Consider the following 17,577-nt stretch of genomic DNA (forward strand, 5'->3'; position numbering starts at 1 on the left):
TGTATCCCTTCTGAATAAACCTGAGTGTAAATCTCACATACGAAACCAAGAATGGATCTTTAAACAATGCTTTCTTTTATTATAATAATAGAAGCTCCTAGAAGGCACCAAGTTTTCCACGTAGATTCAGTACGCTGAGAGCTGAGTAGGTACTAGGTTGTCTGATTCACAATCAGCCTTTTATTTCACAAAACTTTAATAATGCCAATCACGCTATATTCTTCACTAGTTCTATATTTTCCATTTGATTCAATAAATCATTCTTTTCCTTGAAGGTTTTATAATACTCTTTTTCAAACTGGAACTATGTCCTCTAATTCTGTGTAGAAATCCAAAAGGTGATTTACGTGGAAAGTATACTCAAATGGCCTTTTAAACTTCTGAATTTTCCTTTGTATTAAAAAAAAATCACCTTTCTTTCCTTATTTCTAATTCAAATTGATATACATCTGATGCATCTAAAATGCCTCTGCTCTGTCATTTGTTTGACAATAAACAATTTCAATTGCTTCTACCTCAAAATAGCCCTTCCTCAACAGGAAAAGGAGGTCTTTTCTGGCTGGACTATGGTAGAAAAGGAATTGCATGTAAGTGGCACCGTAGACTAACTGATACTCTTTCCTGAACGTGACAAGCACAGTAAACAGTCATCGGACATCTCTCCCTCTAACCGTGCGGACTCTCCCACCCTCTTTACCATCTCTGTGTTTATCTCTTCTTTTACTTCCTCTTTCCAGCTGTTCACTCAATTCCATGAATTCAGTGCTTAGTAGCTGCCAGAAAAGTGAGCCCTAAAGACACAGCTCAGGGATACAGTCTCCCTTTTTATCTTCCTGGGAGACGATATCTGATTACCCAGGTTAATCCCTGATCATTTTCCTTGTCCTCCAATTTTAAAAGGTGGGGTAGGACCCAACTTGGTTTTAAGCTTTTGTTCCTGCTTTTTCTTTAAGGGCCTCCATAATTTGCTGATTTGGAGTCAATCATTCGGATTAAATCATTTTTGGATTTTAAAAATTAATTTAAAAAAAGACTAAACTTAAAGCTAAAACTACCTCAAAAAAAGGAACAAACCGAAAGAAGTAAGAATGCATGAGCACATCACTTCACCCTGGGCAGGCACAGCCCGGCTCTGAACCTGGCAGCCCCGGGTCAGAGGTCAGATCCCAGCACGGCCAGCCCGGCAGCCTCCACCCCTGCTTCATCCCCCCCCCCCCCCCCGCTCCCACCTGTGTTCACTAACGTGCATTGACCAAGAGCCACGCAGAAAATGCTTTCTGGAAAAACAGCTGCAATGATGCAGTGGGTGCTTTGTTGACACTTGGCTTTGATACGTCAGCAAAGCACAGGATTGAAACCACGTGGCGGGCGCCTCAGGGACCCGCCTGCTCTCTCCTCCAGCGAAGTTCAAAACAAAGGGAATCTCAAGAAAGCAACGATGGAACACAGAACCCATTCAGCCCACAAGAGCTGCTGCAAGTTATCCATTAAAAATGGCTCTGTGATCATCATGTAGTTTTTAGCGTTGGTTTTGGGTACAAGTGTTTGACTTGCTTTGCCCCTAAAATCTACCAGAGTAACTGACTTACAAGGAATGGTTTGATGAGATGTATGCTTCAGGTGTTTTTCAGAAAACAGGGGCAAGTATTCAAACTCTCATTGAGAATAAGATGTGGCCAAAATTGAACGTGGTTCTATCCCTCATAACAGCTCAAATTTTAGAATGATGCATTCATACCAGCTGTCTGGGAACAAAAGAATTAATCTGAATTTGTAAATAAACTGTGGTTATAAAAATTACTTGAAACAAGCCAGAATAATAACCATTAAACATGAAAAGTCAGTAAAAGTCTTTGAATTATATTTCTGTTGCAATTATTATTCCTGTTTTCATAATGTGCTTAGGGATAAAACATAGTTTTGAGCTGTTAGTACTTTTAAGTAAATTTCACTGCAGATGAGTTAGCCCACAGCAGCTAAGAACTGTGAAGTTTTAAAATCCATTATGGAAAATGGAAATCTGTAAAAGACGAATTCTTCCTTTTAACAATGGTCATGATTGTTGCTTAATTGATTTTCTGTCTGCATTGCATCTTCCTCCGTAAGCCTGCCTGTGACTGTAGATTTGTTGGTTACCCTTGATGCTGACCGAGGTGTTTTAAAGATAAGCGGTGCTACCCAATGAAAGCTTTACATATATTGATGTTGGTTCTCCTGGCGTTCATGTTTCTCCCCGACAGATCACTGGGCTTGGTGGGAGGCCAATACATTCTTTGGGAATACAAATGATAATGTTGTAACAGTACAGCAGGCGGAAGGAGCTGAGATGTTAACATTATCCGAAAGCTACTGATACCAAAGGAACCTGGGAAGGAAGCAGAAGAAAGCTCAGTTTCTTAGTAGAGAAAATCAAGGGCTCCACTTGTATTCATCCTGCTTTGGCCTTCTGAGGGCATCCCATGGAAGAGATCTTGCAAGGAAGGTCTGCCCTATTTCAGGGAAGAATAGAACGGCGGGCACTTGTGACAACGTGGATGAACCTGGAGGCCATTATGCTAAGAGAAGTAAACCAGGCACAGAAAGAAGAGCTCACTCATCTATGGAATGAAAAAGAAAAAAGAAAAAGAAAAAAGTTGAATTCATAGAAACAGAGAAGAATGGTGATTGCCAGGGGCTAGAAGGTGGGGGAAGCTTCTGGTCAAAGGGTGCAAACCTCCAGACATCAGATGGTTCTGGGGTCTAAATGCATAGCCTGATGACTATAGTTAAAGATTCCGTATTGGGTACCGGAAATTGGCGAAGAGAGGCCACTTTTTTTTTTTCGGCATATTATGCTTTATTATTTCAAGAAAGGTAAAAATGCAACTGAAACGCAAAAAAAAGATTTGAGCAGTGTTTCATGATTCAGTCTCGGTAGGTTGTATGTCTAGAAATTTCTCTGTTTCTTCTAGATTGTCCAATTTTTTGCTTTATAATTGCTCGTAATAATATCTTATAATCTTTTTTATTTGTGAGAATAATTGTAGTATCTTCTCTTTCATTTTTTTCCAAAAGGATTACATATCCTTTCAGTATAATTGATAATCTAAGAGAGGACACCTTAAATGTTCTCACCACACACAAAAGTAACCGTGGGAGGTGATGGATGTGCCAATGAGCTTCACCGTGGCAATCACTTCACAAGGCATGTCATCACGCTGTACATTTTAAATACATACAATTTTATTTATCAACTATACCTCAGTAACACTGGAAAAACAAAGACTGAGGACACAAAGGGGAAAGGTGGGCCATGTGGCAGAGGGTGCTGGCATACTGCTCCGTCTTGGTTTTCCCTGGACCACGGACCCTTTGGTGCCAGAGGCCTGGGGAAGAGCTGAGGGCCACAGATGAGCCAGGAGAAGTCTTGATAATCCTACTCACCCCAGACGAAAATTATGGGAAAAATCTGTAATCTTTATTACAAGAAAAGTCTAGACAAGAATATGTGTAGAGAAAGTCCGTCTAGACCGCGTGCAGGATGCGCGTTACAAACCCCTGTCATCACTGCTCAGGCGTGGTGGCCTTTGAACTCTACGCCCTCAAACTCCCTGCACCACGCGATGCCGCTAACCCTCCCTCCGTTCCTCCTCCGTTTCTTCCTTTCTTCCACGGATTCACTGAGTGCCACATGGGCCAGGTGCTGGGCTAAGTGCTGAGTGTACGGATTAAGAGGACACAGTCCCAGCTCAGGGACCCTCCCTCAAAGAGCAAAGTCTCCCGAGGGAGTCTGATGGGAAAACCTTTAATGGAGCTTCACAGAAAGTATGACCAGAGCACAGAGCAAAGCGGGACAGGGCAAGACTGTCCTGAGGATAAGACTCAGAGGAGCAGAGTCCCCACAAGCAATTCAGTTCAACAACAAGGGCCGGGGATGCCGTGAAGATGCCAGTTGGGTCCTTGCCCTCTAGGGGCTTCATGTTTAGTAGGAAATGATCTCTGGTTTTCACGACATTAAATTCTTCTGGCTCTGCTCTCATCTTTCTCACCATTCATCCCTTCTAAATCCTCTCTGGATCTTCCCCTACTTTCTGTGGCCCCTGGAACCTGGTCCAGCCCACGGTTCCGCCCACGGCCCTCTTCCCTCTCTGCTTTTCCTTGTCAAAATCATGCGTCAAGATAATTCAGAAACGTTCGCGCTTCTTTCTTAAGTTCTAGATCCAGATTTTCAACGTGGCCTCTTTCTTACCTTCTAGATTCAGAATTTCTTTCTGGGGTTCTAGTTCAGATTTTTAGCTACCTGTCTCCAAAGGGATGTTCGGCTGCCAGCATCTCAGACTCTGCCTCTAGACAGTGATGCTGTTGTCCACTTGGTATTACTTTTGACATATTCCTTTCTTTTACTCTCTAAGTCTGTGCTCTGTGAATTTTAAGTGAGTCTTCACATCTACTCTTTTCCTCTTCTACTACCGTTGACAATATCCAGTTCAAGCCCTTCTGATTTCTCTTGTGGCTAGTGATGTGAACTTAGCGTGATCACCTATGAATTCATCTCTTTTCGTCTTTTTCCTTTTATCTTCTGCTGCTGGATTAATCTTTCTAAAGGAAAGACGCAATCATCTAACACTACCCAGTTAAAGAAAAAAAAATCCTCAGTGGCTGAAAACTGCTTTCTGACCAATGACCGACATCCCCGGCATTGTATCCAAGCTTGTTGGGTGCACAGTGCAGGGTAAGGAGTAGACAGTAACAAAGATTTGATGCTATCGCTATTTTTAGTGGATGAAACGAAGGTAGCTAACTTCCTGGGTCCTCGCCCCACTGACGCCCCCTCTGGCCAGGACGCCCCCGAGCCTGCTCCACCCCCGAACCCCTCGTCCTAGCCCAGGGTCCCCTCTCTGCTGGTGACCAGCTCACAGGGCCTTCTCCTCTGTGGAGAATTATAGCCACGCACGCTGCACCCGCGTTATGTTCTCTAGTTTCTGAGGTTCACATGCATCTTGTTTTGGCGTTCACGTGAACCCCGCGGGAGGTGCTATTACTGACATCTTAGGAGCCTGGTATGTGCACCAGTTAAGTGACTTGCCCAAGACCACACGACCGGTGGTGGCAGAGGCGGACTGCTACCTGCAGTGCTTCCCTGCTGCGTCCTACTTGTCCTTGAAGCCTCTTCTGTTTCCCCTCCCTGTGTCTCGCTAGGGGTCTCAGGACAACCTCTGTTCCCTCCCCAAACACAGGGAATTACCAGATTCACCTCTGCTGAAGCATCTGCTGTGTCTAGGCCTTAACTGGATATAAAATGCCTGCTGCAAGGCTGTGACTGGAATATATTTTAAGACACTTTAGGGTGACCTGCGCCTGCACATCCAGACCTGAATGCCTGGACACACCAGGTTTAGATGAGAACTAAGCCAGCCAGTGGCTGGAACACGCCGGCCAGGAAACCCGAGAGGCCCCGGCCGCAGGTGCTGGAAACACTTCCTGCCTGTCAGCAAGCACCAGGCCCTGCCTTGGGTGGTGGACCCTTTCCCGCAGGGTCAGGAAGATGGTGGGCAGTACCAGGGCTGCCTTCTTCCCGCATCGTGTGAGCTGAGCCTCGAAGCCTTTGGAAGAAAAGGAACGTCTTTTAAATGCCATGACTGCAGTCTACACTTTACACCCATCTCTGCTCTGCTAGACTGTAAACTCCTTGCGGCTGGAAGGAGAACTCATCCGTGTTTCTTCTCAGTACCTGTCATGGGCCAGCACAACACGCCTGTCAGAGGCATGCAATGTGGGGTAATTGTATGACGCTGCTGTGAAATGCACGGCACGGCATTCCATTTACGAGGTCTCAAAGTATTAGTTCTTCTCACAAATTTATGTCAAAGAATCTTCTGGGAAACGGAGTGATCCATGTAATCAAAGCTACTCATACGTTCGAAACTGAAAAAGCCCAGTTCAAAGCAGGGGTTTTGTTACGTGCATATTAACATTTATATTACGTATTATATACTAGGTTCAAGGCTGACATTGTTTAGCGCCTCCGTGATAAGTATATGCTTGCTTTGCACAGTGTTAAGAGTGCCAAGTAAAATTGTAGACTGTTTCTTTTCCTCCCTCTCTTTTCTATAATTTATCAGACCGAATTATTTTGGCAAGGGCTAGCAAATCACCTAGTCTCCCTGTGAATAATGAGACATTGTTTGTTCCCAAATAGGAGATTTATTTTTACCCACAGCCTGAACCCGAGTGATACATGCCATAGATGCATTTCACACTGTGGTCAATACAGTGGAAAATCATATCCCGGGGTGGGCGGTCTGCTTCCCCCTGCCCTGCCCCGGTTCTGCCATTGCCATGGTAGGGAAGTCGTGGCCTTTTCCAATGACTCAGTTTCCTTACATAACAAGGAAGTCTGATCAGAGCTCTGATCTCCCCTCCTTTGCTGCAACGATGGGATTCTTGCTCGGATCTTATCGGGAATTAGAAATTATTAACTCCTGGTATGGAAAAAAAGAATGATAGCTTTTAATTACTTTCCTATTTATGGATTACAGGAAAGATATGTTTCTATAAGGCTGACTTAGAAGGAAGTTGGTCTTTTCCAATTTTATTGGTGTTATCTTGACGCTTCACAAGGGGCAAATTAACCCTTTGTAACCACGGATAAACCAGCCTTCCCTGGGCACCCTGGTGACAGACCTGCCGAGGGTGTGGAGTTAGAGGAGAGGGTTGATGCCACTGAGGCAAGTGGTGGGCAGCTAGGGTACCACCCATCAAGACCTGATGAGAAGCAGCTTTTTGCGTTTAATTAAAAACACAACTTTTAGAATGCCTCATTCATTTTTTTGTTTTTATAAAATCAAAACACAGGAATTTTTCTTAAATGAAAAACAGAGACAGTTTCAACTTTTTTTTTTTTTTAAGCAAGCGAGTTAAAAAAAGAAGCCCAGGAAATTGTCCTTTGTAATCCTGCCAGTTTCAATTTTGATTCTTTATGCAACTAGTATCAGGATAATAATATTTGGTTGAAATGAAAGAGAAGAAAAGTTCCAAGAAGCTGTTCTGCACACATTTTGGTTGTTTGATTGGCTGATGTCAGGCTAGCTACTGTTATTTTGCAATTGCTTTGACAGACGCAAAGAAGAAAAGAACAATTTCAACATTTTAAAATCCCTCAGTAAGCATATATATAATCAGACCCTAAAAACTGTACATGACGATACTTCTATACTTCTAATTATTTTTGACTACCTCTATTAGTGTCACGAATGGAAAGGTCAGATTTAGATAAAAGTTAAATCAAATTAAATATAGATGAATAGTATTTATGAAGTGCCCATGATTTGTTCTTCAGCTTTACTGAAACAATTGGCATTTCTGCTTAGCTACACCCTAGGATCTCGTGGAAAGAACCCAACATTTCATGGTTGCAAAGATTATGAAATATTCAGCTTTACCCATGGGTATTTCCTGACATTTCTTTCGTGAACTGGAGGCTAATAGAAGATATCAGGAATTAGTGTAAGAAACAGTCTAGAAAGCTATTGTCACTACAAAGATGAAAGCAACTTTGATGATCAAGCAGAAGCCAATGAAATAAGACTCAAGTGGTTCCTGAATCCTCCCTATTGTCCATCTGGGATTTCTTTATTTCCCTGCTCTCAATATGTTATGGAATTTTCCGTGTGAAGTTCTGCCATGAATTAGAGTGATGTCAACAAAGTTTTACCTTAAGTCATATTCTATCACAAACTGGGGAGGGCCCAGTCCTCCAGGGAGACCTGTTTCCTGCTTTTAAGAAGCTTGTCTTCTTTTAGTTCCAGGCATCCCAGCCAGCTGGGGGGTTGCAGGGAGGCTCAGATGACCTCAGTGACAACTGAGCCTGTGCCAGTCCCATCTGAAGGCCACACAGCCACCCAAGGACGTATTTTCACCTGTGGCCAAATGGGCTCTGCTTCCATCTGCTTTGCTCTTTGCTGCTCTCTGCCCACAGAGAGTTAATGGCATTGCCCGCCGTACCGGGTGTCTGGGGTGGTATTTTTTTCCCTGCCATCCTTAATAAACTCACTTTCCCTATCACTGCTAGGCAGCTTTTTAAACTAGAAATGCTGTAACTTAAAAACTGTCAAGGGGCTTCCCTGGTGGCGCAGTGGTTGAGAGTCCACCTGCCGATGCAGGGGACACGGGTTCGTGCCCCCGTCCGGGAAGATCCCACATGCCGCAGAGCGGCTGGGCCCGTGAGCCATGGCCGCTGAGCCGGCGCGTCCGGAGCCTGTGCTCCGCAATGGGAGAGGCCACAGCAGTGAGAGGCCTGCATACCGCAAAAAAAAAAAAGAAAAAAAAAAAACAAAACTGTCATGAAAGGAGCAAAGATTTGGAATTCAGCTAAACCAGGGTGTGAATCCACCTGTACTGGTTACTAGCTGTGTGACCTTGGACGTGTCACTTAACCTCTCTGGGTTTTAGCGTGCCAATTGGGAAATGGGGGGGTAATACTGGCCTTACATGGTTATTATCAGGATAAATGAACTAACATGTGTAACGTTTCTCGTACAGTGTCTCTCATCTTGTGGGCCTTCAATAAATATAGTTACTATTAGTTTTTCATCCTAGAATTTCCTATTTTGTGATCCTATCATGGACTGTCCGACACAGACCCTATACAAGACATATCGTATATAGACATGATATATACGTACATGACACAAACATGACATGTATATGATGCAGGGCATACATTAGACAGTAGGAAGGAATTACAGGAGGTCCAGTCCATTCAGTAAGTATTATTACTTGGCATCTATTAGATGCTTACACCTGCCATTTTGTGCAATCCCTACCTTGGGGTCCTGTTTGTAAACAACTCCAGAGATGACAAAAGTTCCTCTATTCGCCTTACTTCAGGGCTTACTCTTCTGACAAGGCCAAAATGACCTAACCCAATATCCCTGTACTGAATTGACTACGAGACAACCAAAGTATAAGCGTCTGCCAACACCTACGGCGGGTTCTGTCCATAAAGATTTGTGGCACTTAGAAGAATTTTAGTAATGCTGTACGCAACAGCTGGGGACAGTGCGTTTACAAAAGGCTTCATTAAGACTCATGAAGTTTATTAAGACACTGTTGACTTTTCAGTTTAAATTTAGTTAAATTTACTTTAAATGTAAAAGAATTGGATGAAAATGATCCTGTGGTTTGAAAATAAGATAGGTCATTGGCTATTGTCAAAGCCAGATTATTCCGGTTATACTAGATTTGTTTCATTAACACACTGGAAAGAAGGAGGAGAAAATTAAAATTCAAAAGAAAACATGATCTATGTCCCTGTGTTCTGATATGAGGACGCAGCAGACATCGTTGGCTGCGTCCCCAACACATTTCCCCTCTCCCTTGTCTGGGCTGTCCTTCCTTTTATGACTCCATCGCCGGCAGGCAGACCCTAAGTGGTCCAGCCTAGTTTGGTACCCTCCAGCCTCCCGCCAGGGATTGGACGTGTGGCCTGCCCTGAGCGTGTGATCTGCTTTGGCCAATGAGATGAGAAGGGAGCTGCGTACGGGGGTGCTTCTGGGAAAGGTCTCCTGACTTTGCGGAAGGGCACCCTGGAAACGTAAGTCCCTTTTTGCCCCTGGATACTGCTAGATCTGCGCGGGATGCCTGGAGCTGCTGTGAGCACCGCGGAGCTGGCTTTGGGATGGACCCTACACAGGACGTAGAGCCGTGGGAGCGAGAGGGAGGCGGAGCCAGCAACCCAGGGCTCCCTGCCCAGAGCCCACCCTACCTACAGGCTTTCTGCGACAGAGGTTAACAGGTTGCGAGGCAACAGATCCCTTTGCTGTAGCAAGGGGCCGAGGATTCTGTTACTCGCGGCCAAAGCACCCGGTGGAAACAGGACACACGTGAGCTCCTGGACCTGGAGAAAGTGAACGAGCAAACCAGCCGAGCGGGCAGTACCTGCTCCTGTGATTCCAGTTCCTTGTGCTGCAGTTTTTTCTCCAAACATCGTGCTTGATTCGAGCGCTTTTCTAGCTCGTCTTGTAAAGCCTGAAACGGTATAAGAGAAATACAAAAACATTAAAAATTAGCAGCCTTGGAAAAAAGTTTTACCACCTGAACTGGTATCAAAAAGGCCTCAGCTCTGGTCTATTACTGCGGCTCCAAAACCAGCCTTTTAGTATCAGGCCCAGATGTTTTCTACTTTAGGAATAACTAGTATCAAAAACTCCAAACTCACAAACCAGACACATTAGCAGGTGTCAATTCATCTTATAAAAACATTTCCTATTCCCAGCATAGACACACAAGCACGCAATAAAGTGTAGAACTATTGCTAATTAAAGGAGCTCTATCAGGACACCTGCGAGGTACACCCACACTCTGAAAAGTGTCCTGATAGCTAGGAATCGTAACACTGGACCGACATGACATTGTTCAAAATTATACTCTGGTCATTGGAGTATGTTATGGTAACCTTAAAGGCATTTTTTATTAAGCCATCGAGGATGGCATGGAATTTGAGGAAACTGTAAGAAATAGACAGAGATGAACACTTTCAGTTGCCAAGTAGCTGTTGGAAATCAAATTCAGGTTCAGGCTGGGGGAAGCCGGGAATGGAAAGATCGGTAAGTATCATTGTATCCATTACTACTTTAAGTAAAGAGGTGAACTAGAAAAGAAACAGGATCCATTCAAACAATCTGATGTTAATTATAGATATAGCACGTGGGAAATGATGGCGAACAGAACACACTCTCAAAGAGTGACTGCAAAGATGCTAAACGAATTCTCAAAATAAAATTCATTCAATTAAGACTCCTGAGTTTCTGCTCTAGGTGAAGGACTGTGACACGTATTCCAAATAAAGCGGTGAAAGAAAACAGACAAAACACATTCCCTGCTCTCACGGAGCTTCTGCTGTACTGGGGCAGACAATAAGCAAACGGTGAGCATAATATATGTCAGTGGTTAAGTGTGGAGGGAAAATACTGCGGGGAAGGAGGCTATCCTGGAACGTGGTGAGGAGGGGTGTTGCAGTTTTAAACAGATGGCCCAAGACAACCTAACTGAGCCAAACCTGAAGGAGAAGAGCGAGCAGGTCACAGAGACACGTGCAGGAAGAACCTTCCAGGCAGGGACCCCTCCACATACCGGGGGTCGAGTCACGTCAGGTCCCATGAAGCCTCAGAGGGCACTTGAGGACTTCAGGCTTTATTCGAGGTAGACGGGGGCTCCTGGAGGGCTGTGGGCAGGGTTGCTTTGGTTGCCGTGAAAAACAGATGGAAGAGGGACACGGGCAGAGGCAGAGAGGCAGGGTCGAGGCAGTGAAAACACACCGGGAAAGGGTGGTGGAGAACTGGACCAGCTGGGGGTGAGGCAGCGGCAGACTCCCAGTCTATCTGAAGATAGAGATCGCAGCTCCAGGGAAAGAACGCAGAGCATGAAAAGTAAAAAAAGAGAAGAGACTCCGGGATTTTGGCTTGAGCAGGTAGAAGACTGCAGTTGGGGAGGTTTGGGACGGGAGGGACAGGTGTGGGGGAGAAGGTCGGAGCTCAGCCTGCGGTACGTCGAGTGCGGGATGCCTGTTCCACATGCAAGCCGAGATGCTGGGCAGCAGCTGGGGGGAAGAGTCTGGAGTTCAGACACGATGTCTCGGTTTGTATCCACTAAAAATTCTTTCAATGCAATTCCAGCCTTTTCTCCATGCAGACAGAGACCGTGGTTCTTACCTTTTTCTGGAGTTCTAGCTCCACTGGAGCGTCTGGCAAATGCCGTGTGGTCACTCCCCACGTGGAAAACAGTGCTTATTATTTTGCCTGTGATTTCAGGGAGTCCAGTTGCCTGAAGCCTGTCCATGGATGGACCCCAGGCTAAGAACCTCTATTTAAAAGAGTATAGGGCTTCCCTGGTGGCGCAGTGGTTGAGAGTCCGCCTGCCGATGCAGGGGACGCGGGTTCGCGCCCCGGTCCAGGAAGATCCCACATGCCGCGGAGCGGCTGGGCCCGTGAGCCATGGCCGCTGAGCCTGCGCGTCCGGAGCCTGTGCTCCGCAACGGGAGAGGCCACAACAGTGAGAGGCCCGTGTAACGCAAAAAAAAAAACAAGCAAAAAAACTCAAAAAAAAAAAATCAGTTTAAAAAATGGAGAGTAACCAAGTAATATCCCACTTTCCAAAAAGTGAAAATGTATCAGACTAAAGGAAAAGGACAGCTGTTCCTGGTCTCATATTCTAAAAAGTTATTAGGTCATGAGATGTTCATCCTCAGTTTGCCAGAGGCCTGTATGAACACAACCACAGCTACCGAGCGAGCACAAGAAGGACCTTTCTTTTAAGTTGTGGCTTCTTTATTCAAAAACCTTCCAATTTGACATTTGACACACCCACAAAACAGAACTTTTACTTTATTCCTGAGAAAAGCCCAAGATCATTAAAGAATGGAATGTCCAACACTGGGTCAAAAATCTAAAACAAAATCCAACTTGAACGGCTACGCTGTTTATTCTGCAAAAGTAGGCCCCGCCTCAGCTCTGCTGTGTGAACTTGCATCACTGCTGAAAGACAGTTCTTTTCTCCCAGTTAAACCTGCCTTTAAATGCCATGCAAGTGGGCTTGCTGGGCCTGGCCACCCTCAGCTGGCTCTCAGAGAACTTCGTGGGGACTGTGAACAAAGAATGACATTTTCCAGAAGAAAAACGTACATGACATAAGCAGCTCTACAAGAACAACGAGGGCAGGCCACACTCTTTAAAAGGGAGCCGGCTATAGGATAATTTGATTTGTTTATTTAAAATATAAAAGTAGTGAGAGCACATTAAAGTGTAAAAGATTTGACAGTTTCATGGACTCTCCAGGGTGAGGAGAAGCCAGGGTAGCTAATGTGCCCCGAGGGGCACCTGTGATGGTCCCAGAGCTCTGCTGTTCGTCCGAGAAAGAGTATTATAGTCAACGCTATTTCCATAAAACTTATAAACATGGTTCGAGGCCAGCTGCTCAACTCGTAAAGCCACGCATTAAGGACTTCTAAACACCAAAGTATCGGGGCTTCCCTGGTGGCGCAGTGGTTAAGAATCCGCCTGCCAATGCAGGGGACGCGGGTTCGAGCCCTGGTCCTGGAAGATCCCACATGCCGCGGAACGACTTAGCCCATGCGCCACAACTACTGAGCCTGCGCTCTAGAGCCCGCGATTCACAACTACTGAGCCCACGTGCCTAGAGCCCGTGCTCCGCAAGAGAAGCCACCGCCATGGGAAGCCCGTGCACCACAACGAAGAGTAGCCCCCGCTCACCACAACTAGAGAAAGCCCACGTGCAGCAACGAAGACCCAAGGCGCCAAAAAATCAAAAAAAACCCAAAACAAAACACCAAAGTATCTCTCATAGGTCTTAAACAAACATGAAATGATGGCAGATACATGCCTTTTAATAATGGACACATGAAATGCAAGTTCGTTTGAATTATAAGTGGTTAAAAAGTTATTTAGTAAAGGAAAATTTCATTGGAAAGGAGAAAGACTGGGCTGTAATGATACACAAGATATAGTCAGAGCGTCCCTAGTGTACAAGGCATGACAGAGGCTTTCAGACTTAGGATTTAGCACAAGTTTTTCTAGAGATTGCTGACCTTGTCTTTGGCCAAACTCTCAGCCAGGTCCTCCCCTCATCTGAGGGTGGGACTGGGGGGTGGGCGTCCATCTGGCCAGTCAAGCATGCAGACTTGTCTCATAACCCGGGACACCTGCACTGCAGGGTCTCACCAGACGGCATGATCTCAAACTCCCCACTTTTTTTTTACCAAAAACCTCAGTTGTGAGAAATGTGGAAAAATCCACTTGCAGATCGAAACAGAATCAGTAGCATAGAAGTCACCTTTCTCCTGAATCACACATTCCACAGAACTGTGCCCTCCACTTTTTAGGAGTTTTCAGACCAGTTCTCACTGACTTGAGATTCGGTGTGTCCTCCGTGCACCCTGCCTCATTCTGTGTTGCCAGGTCGTGGCTCATGCTTGTGTCTGGCTTTGTCACAAGTCACCACGAGGTTGGCGGTACATCTTCTGGGCCAGCCGTCCGTATGAGGGCTGAAGCGCAAACGGCTCCTTCCCTGAGTGCTGGCCCATAGAACATGTTCTCCCGGAAGTGGGACCTTGAATGGTACAGCGTTCTTTTATTTAAAGGGACTGGATTAAATCAGATGTAAGCAAAAAAGATTGCGGATGAAGTTTTGCCCTATTTAAGTATAAAACTGGGGTTCTCAAAGTCGTTGATTTTGCGTTAAGTCTGTGGTCAGGAATCCAGGAAGCCGACGAGCCTCTGCTGGGTGAGACACAGAAGGGGCCTCACCAGCGGCAACTCCGTGTAGCCAAGGAGATGGGCAAGGAAGAAAAGCAGTGTCTGTATGAAAGACACTGCCAAGAAGGAGTCAGTCCCGCAAACTGTTAAAAACTGGTGAAGCCGGGTGGTGGGTAGATGGGGATTCTGCATATTATTCTCCCTACTTTTGCGTATGTTTGAAAGTTTCCCTAATAAAGAAAAAAAGAATTTTTAAAGCTTTTTCTAGTTAAAAAACATGAAGTCACCATATCCTTCCTTTCATGAGGTTTGAATTTACTGTTTTACTTCAGAAAAAACAGATGATTCATTCGTCCTTCAGTGAATAGGCGGGATGTGCAAGGATTTCCCCATGTATATTTTGGAAGCAGGGAGTGGGGTGTTCATATTTTGACCTAAGGAGAAGATAACAGGAAAGGGAAGGCTTACTTATATTTTTATTGAGATACAATTTACTTATGGTAAAACTCTAAAATTTCTTAAAAAAATGGTGATGGTCTGTTTTCCATTTAAAACATGTAATATGATTTAAAAGTTTGTGTCATAAAATATCTGTTCAGATAATAAAATCTTGCTATAAACCATCTTCCACTGATTGGTTTATCCATCAAACCGAAATGACACCCGACCTGTGACTACAGTGAAGAGACACAAATTATAAAAGGGAAGGAAGCAGAACTCTCATTTAAACCTTAACTGCCTTTTTAACAATGCCCAAGATTACAAATGGTGCTGACAATATTTCTGATCAGTAGGTTTTCTTTGACAGGTAAATTGACACAGAAACAGCAAATGCTTTTCTTTCTACTACTGCTAACCGAAAGGTAAGGGAAAATTAAATAAAACAATAAAATCTCATTACTTTTTAAAAAAAAATCACATCTTAAACAATTGGGATCCAGCAAAAAGCCCAAGCCCTGTGCCCCGGATGAGGAGATACAAATCTGGGATCAGGGGAGGTGACACAAGAGCAGAGAGTGACGTTTTGACTGGGTGGCCTTGCTGGCTGTTTACACAGGCCCCTGTGGCTCCTTTTTTCATTTTATTTTATTTTTAAGTAGGCTAAACCGACTGACAAAAGCAACAAGTCTTCTTCAGCTGAAATGCCGGTCAAGATTTCTTTTAAAGTGATTTCTTCAGACCTACGCAGAATGAATAACAAACCGTAAAAACGTTTTATTAGTGATTCTGTAGAACCGAGAACAGGTTTGTACTCTAGAGGTAAAGTTACTCTACTAGAACCACAGTTACTGCCGAGGCCACTAACATATTCAAAACACAATAGTATAATTTTTTTCCTTTAAGCCTTCCATTCAGGCTTTTAATTTTTTCACACTCCATGCAAGTACCTTTTTTTTTCTTTTTTTAACCCTCATAAGTCAGCCTCTTGTGGTACTGGTATGAAGAAAAGGGGTTTTAATACATATGATACTCTTCACATGAGGCAAAATTCCTTTCCGGTGAAAACTTTTTAGTTGTTGCAACAAACCGCAGGAATGAGAAATTGCACTTTGATATGAGCTATTTTATAGTACTTATTAGGCTACTGATTCAACAGAAAAGGCAAAAGTATTGCAGCCAATATAAAAAACAAGAGTAGCACTTTCACCAAAGAACACGAAAGTTTTCGCTTTCCCTCTCTTTTCTTCTCTCTCTCACCTACTTTCAGGCCTTTAAAATTTCCTAAAAACCTTCCTTTAAAAGTCTTAAAACTGCACTTTTTAAAAAGTTAGTGTTTCCCAGTCTTCACAGAGGTTCCAGGAAAAGAAATCACGTTATTCCAAAACTTGGATGATCTAAGGAAGCTGGAAGGTCCTAACACACCTCGTTAATGTTCCCCAGTCACACAGAGACCGTCCTGACATCACCCACGTCTCCTCTGGGAGTGGTCAGTGCATCTGTACTCAGGAAATTCAAAGCACATTTGCCCTACTGCGTCCCTCCAGACAGCTTCACTTGCGAACACATTCTTATCTCGGGTGGTAGGAATCTAGGATCAAGTTCAAGAAGCCCGGCTATGATGTTTCAGGATCTCAGAGGAATTTCCTCATTCAGCCTGTGTGATAAGCATTTGCACTGCAGTCAGTCCCTGCAGAACAGAGGCCGCCCCTCCTCTGCGTGAGCCCAGGGAATGCGGAGCGCCCGTAAGTCACTGGTTTAAATTTTTACTTACTCACATGTCTAATCGTTCACACGTGCAGTCCCCTGAGCCTGCAGCATCATTCCAACTCCTGCCAACAGACGTGAATTTCTACCCTGTTGAACCTGAAGTCGTATTTCTCACTAAGTCAGTATGTCCCCTATATGATAACATATTTATGAATTGTGAATTCATCTGACTTCCCCCCTGCATCTTAGACTATGAGCTTCACAAGTGTAACACTCCTGCCCATATTTTTAAAGTAATCTCTGAAATGCTTAGTAAAGTGTTGGGACTATGGTAATAGTAGTTACTGGTGACATGAACCACTTATATAAAGAACAAGCTGCTTTTCATTGAAAACAGTTGGGGTGTTCCTGCTAAAATTTCTCCAGATTTCATTCCCCCCCCCTCAAATTACATAACTACCTTTCCTTACTGTGTCCCTAGATAAAAATGTCTGAGGTTTACCCAGTCTGCTCCCTCAACTGTCCAAAGGGGTGTCCCTTCTTGTTTCCTCAAGGGAGCGCATCCATCAGTGCCCTCATTTCTCTTTTCAAATTCTAAGGGGTTGGTCACGACTAGCAGACATTTAGTCCTGTCCAAAGTGACCATCGAGACGTTGGTCCAGGCCAAAAGGTCCTTGGTGTTTGCGCCTATCAAAACGTCCACTGGATTCAAACAGCCCATTACATTTCTTTATACTTTGGTTTATGGAATAAATGTATTAAAGATACTATCATGTTTTATTGGTCCAATAATTGTGCTGTGGCTGCAGCTGCCAACGATAACCCCTCCTGCCTCGGTGGCCGGGCACAGGGGTAGGTAGACGGGCTGGGGTCCAACTCTTACAGAATCGCGGGGATCATATTAAGTATGTGCACCAAGAGGAGACCTAAAGTTAGAGAAACGCGCAGAGGACGGCAAGTCGGGGCTGGGATCTCGCGGCGCATGGTGTGTTGACACGTCACCGGGCATCTGGTGGAGGGTGGAGTTTGAAGGGAGGAGCCTGGCCCAGCCTCCACGTAACACGGGCAGTGACAGAGCACTGGCTCTGGAGCAGCGAGGACAGGCGTGCTCTCCTAATACACGGCGGTCGCGTGTGACAGCCACCGTGAGGGGACACCCGGCATCTGATTAACCCTCCCA

General features: G+C 44.7%; 1 protein-coding gene across 7 annotated transcripts in view; it reads right to left on the reverse strand.

Annotated features, from left to right (window-relative positions):
- The window catches only part of CEP112 (centrosomal protein 112), a 415,782-nt gene that overhangs the window by 32,890 nt on the left and 365,315 nt on the right, over positions 1-17,577 (reverse strand). For all 7 annotated transcript variants that reach the window (XR_003792074.1, XM_029213161.1, XM_029213162.1 and 4 more), the window contains one exon: positions 9,919-10,008. Coding sequence is in view for 6 of the 7 variants with exons in the window: in XM_029213161.1 (XP_029068994.1) it covers positions 9,919-10,008 (90 nt within the window). In the remaining variant the exon portion in view is untranslated. The remainder of the gene's footprint in view (positions 1-9,918; positions 10,009-17,577) is intronic.

Source organism: Monodon monoceros, unplaced genomic scaffold (genome assembly GCF_005190385.1).
Source record: "Monodon monoceros isolate NGI ecotype Baffin Bay Population unplaced genomic scaffold, NGI_Narwhal_1 Super_Scaffold_9, whole genome shotgun sequence".
NCBI lineage: Eukaryota > Metazoa > Chordata > Mammalia > Artiodactyla > Monodontidae > Monodon > Monodon monoceros.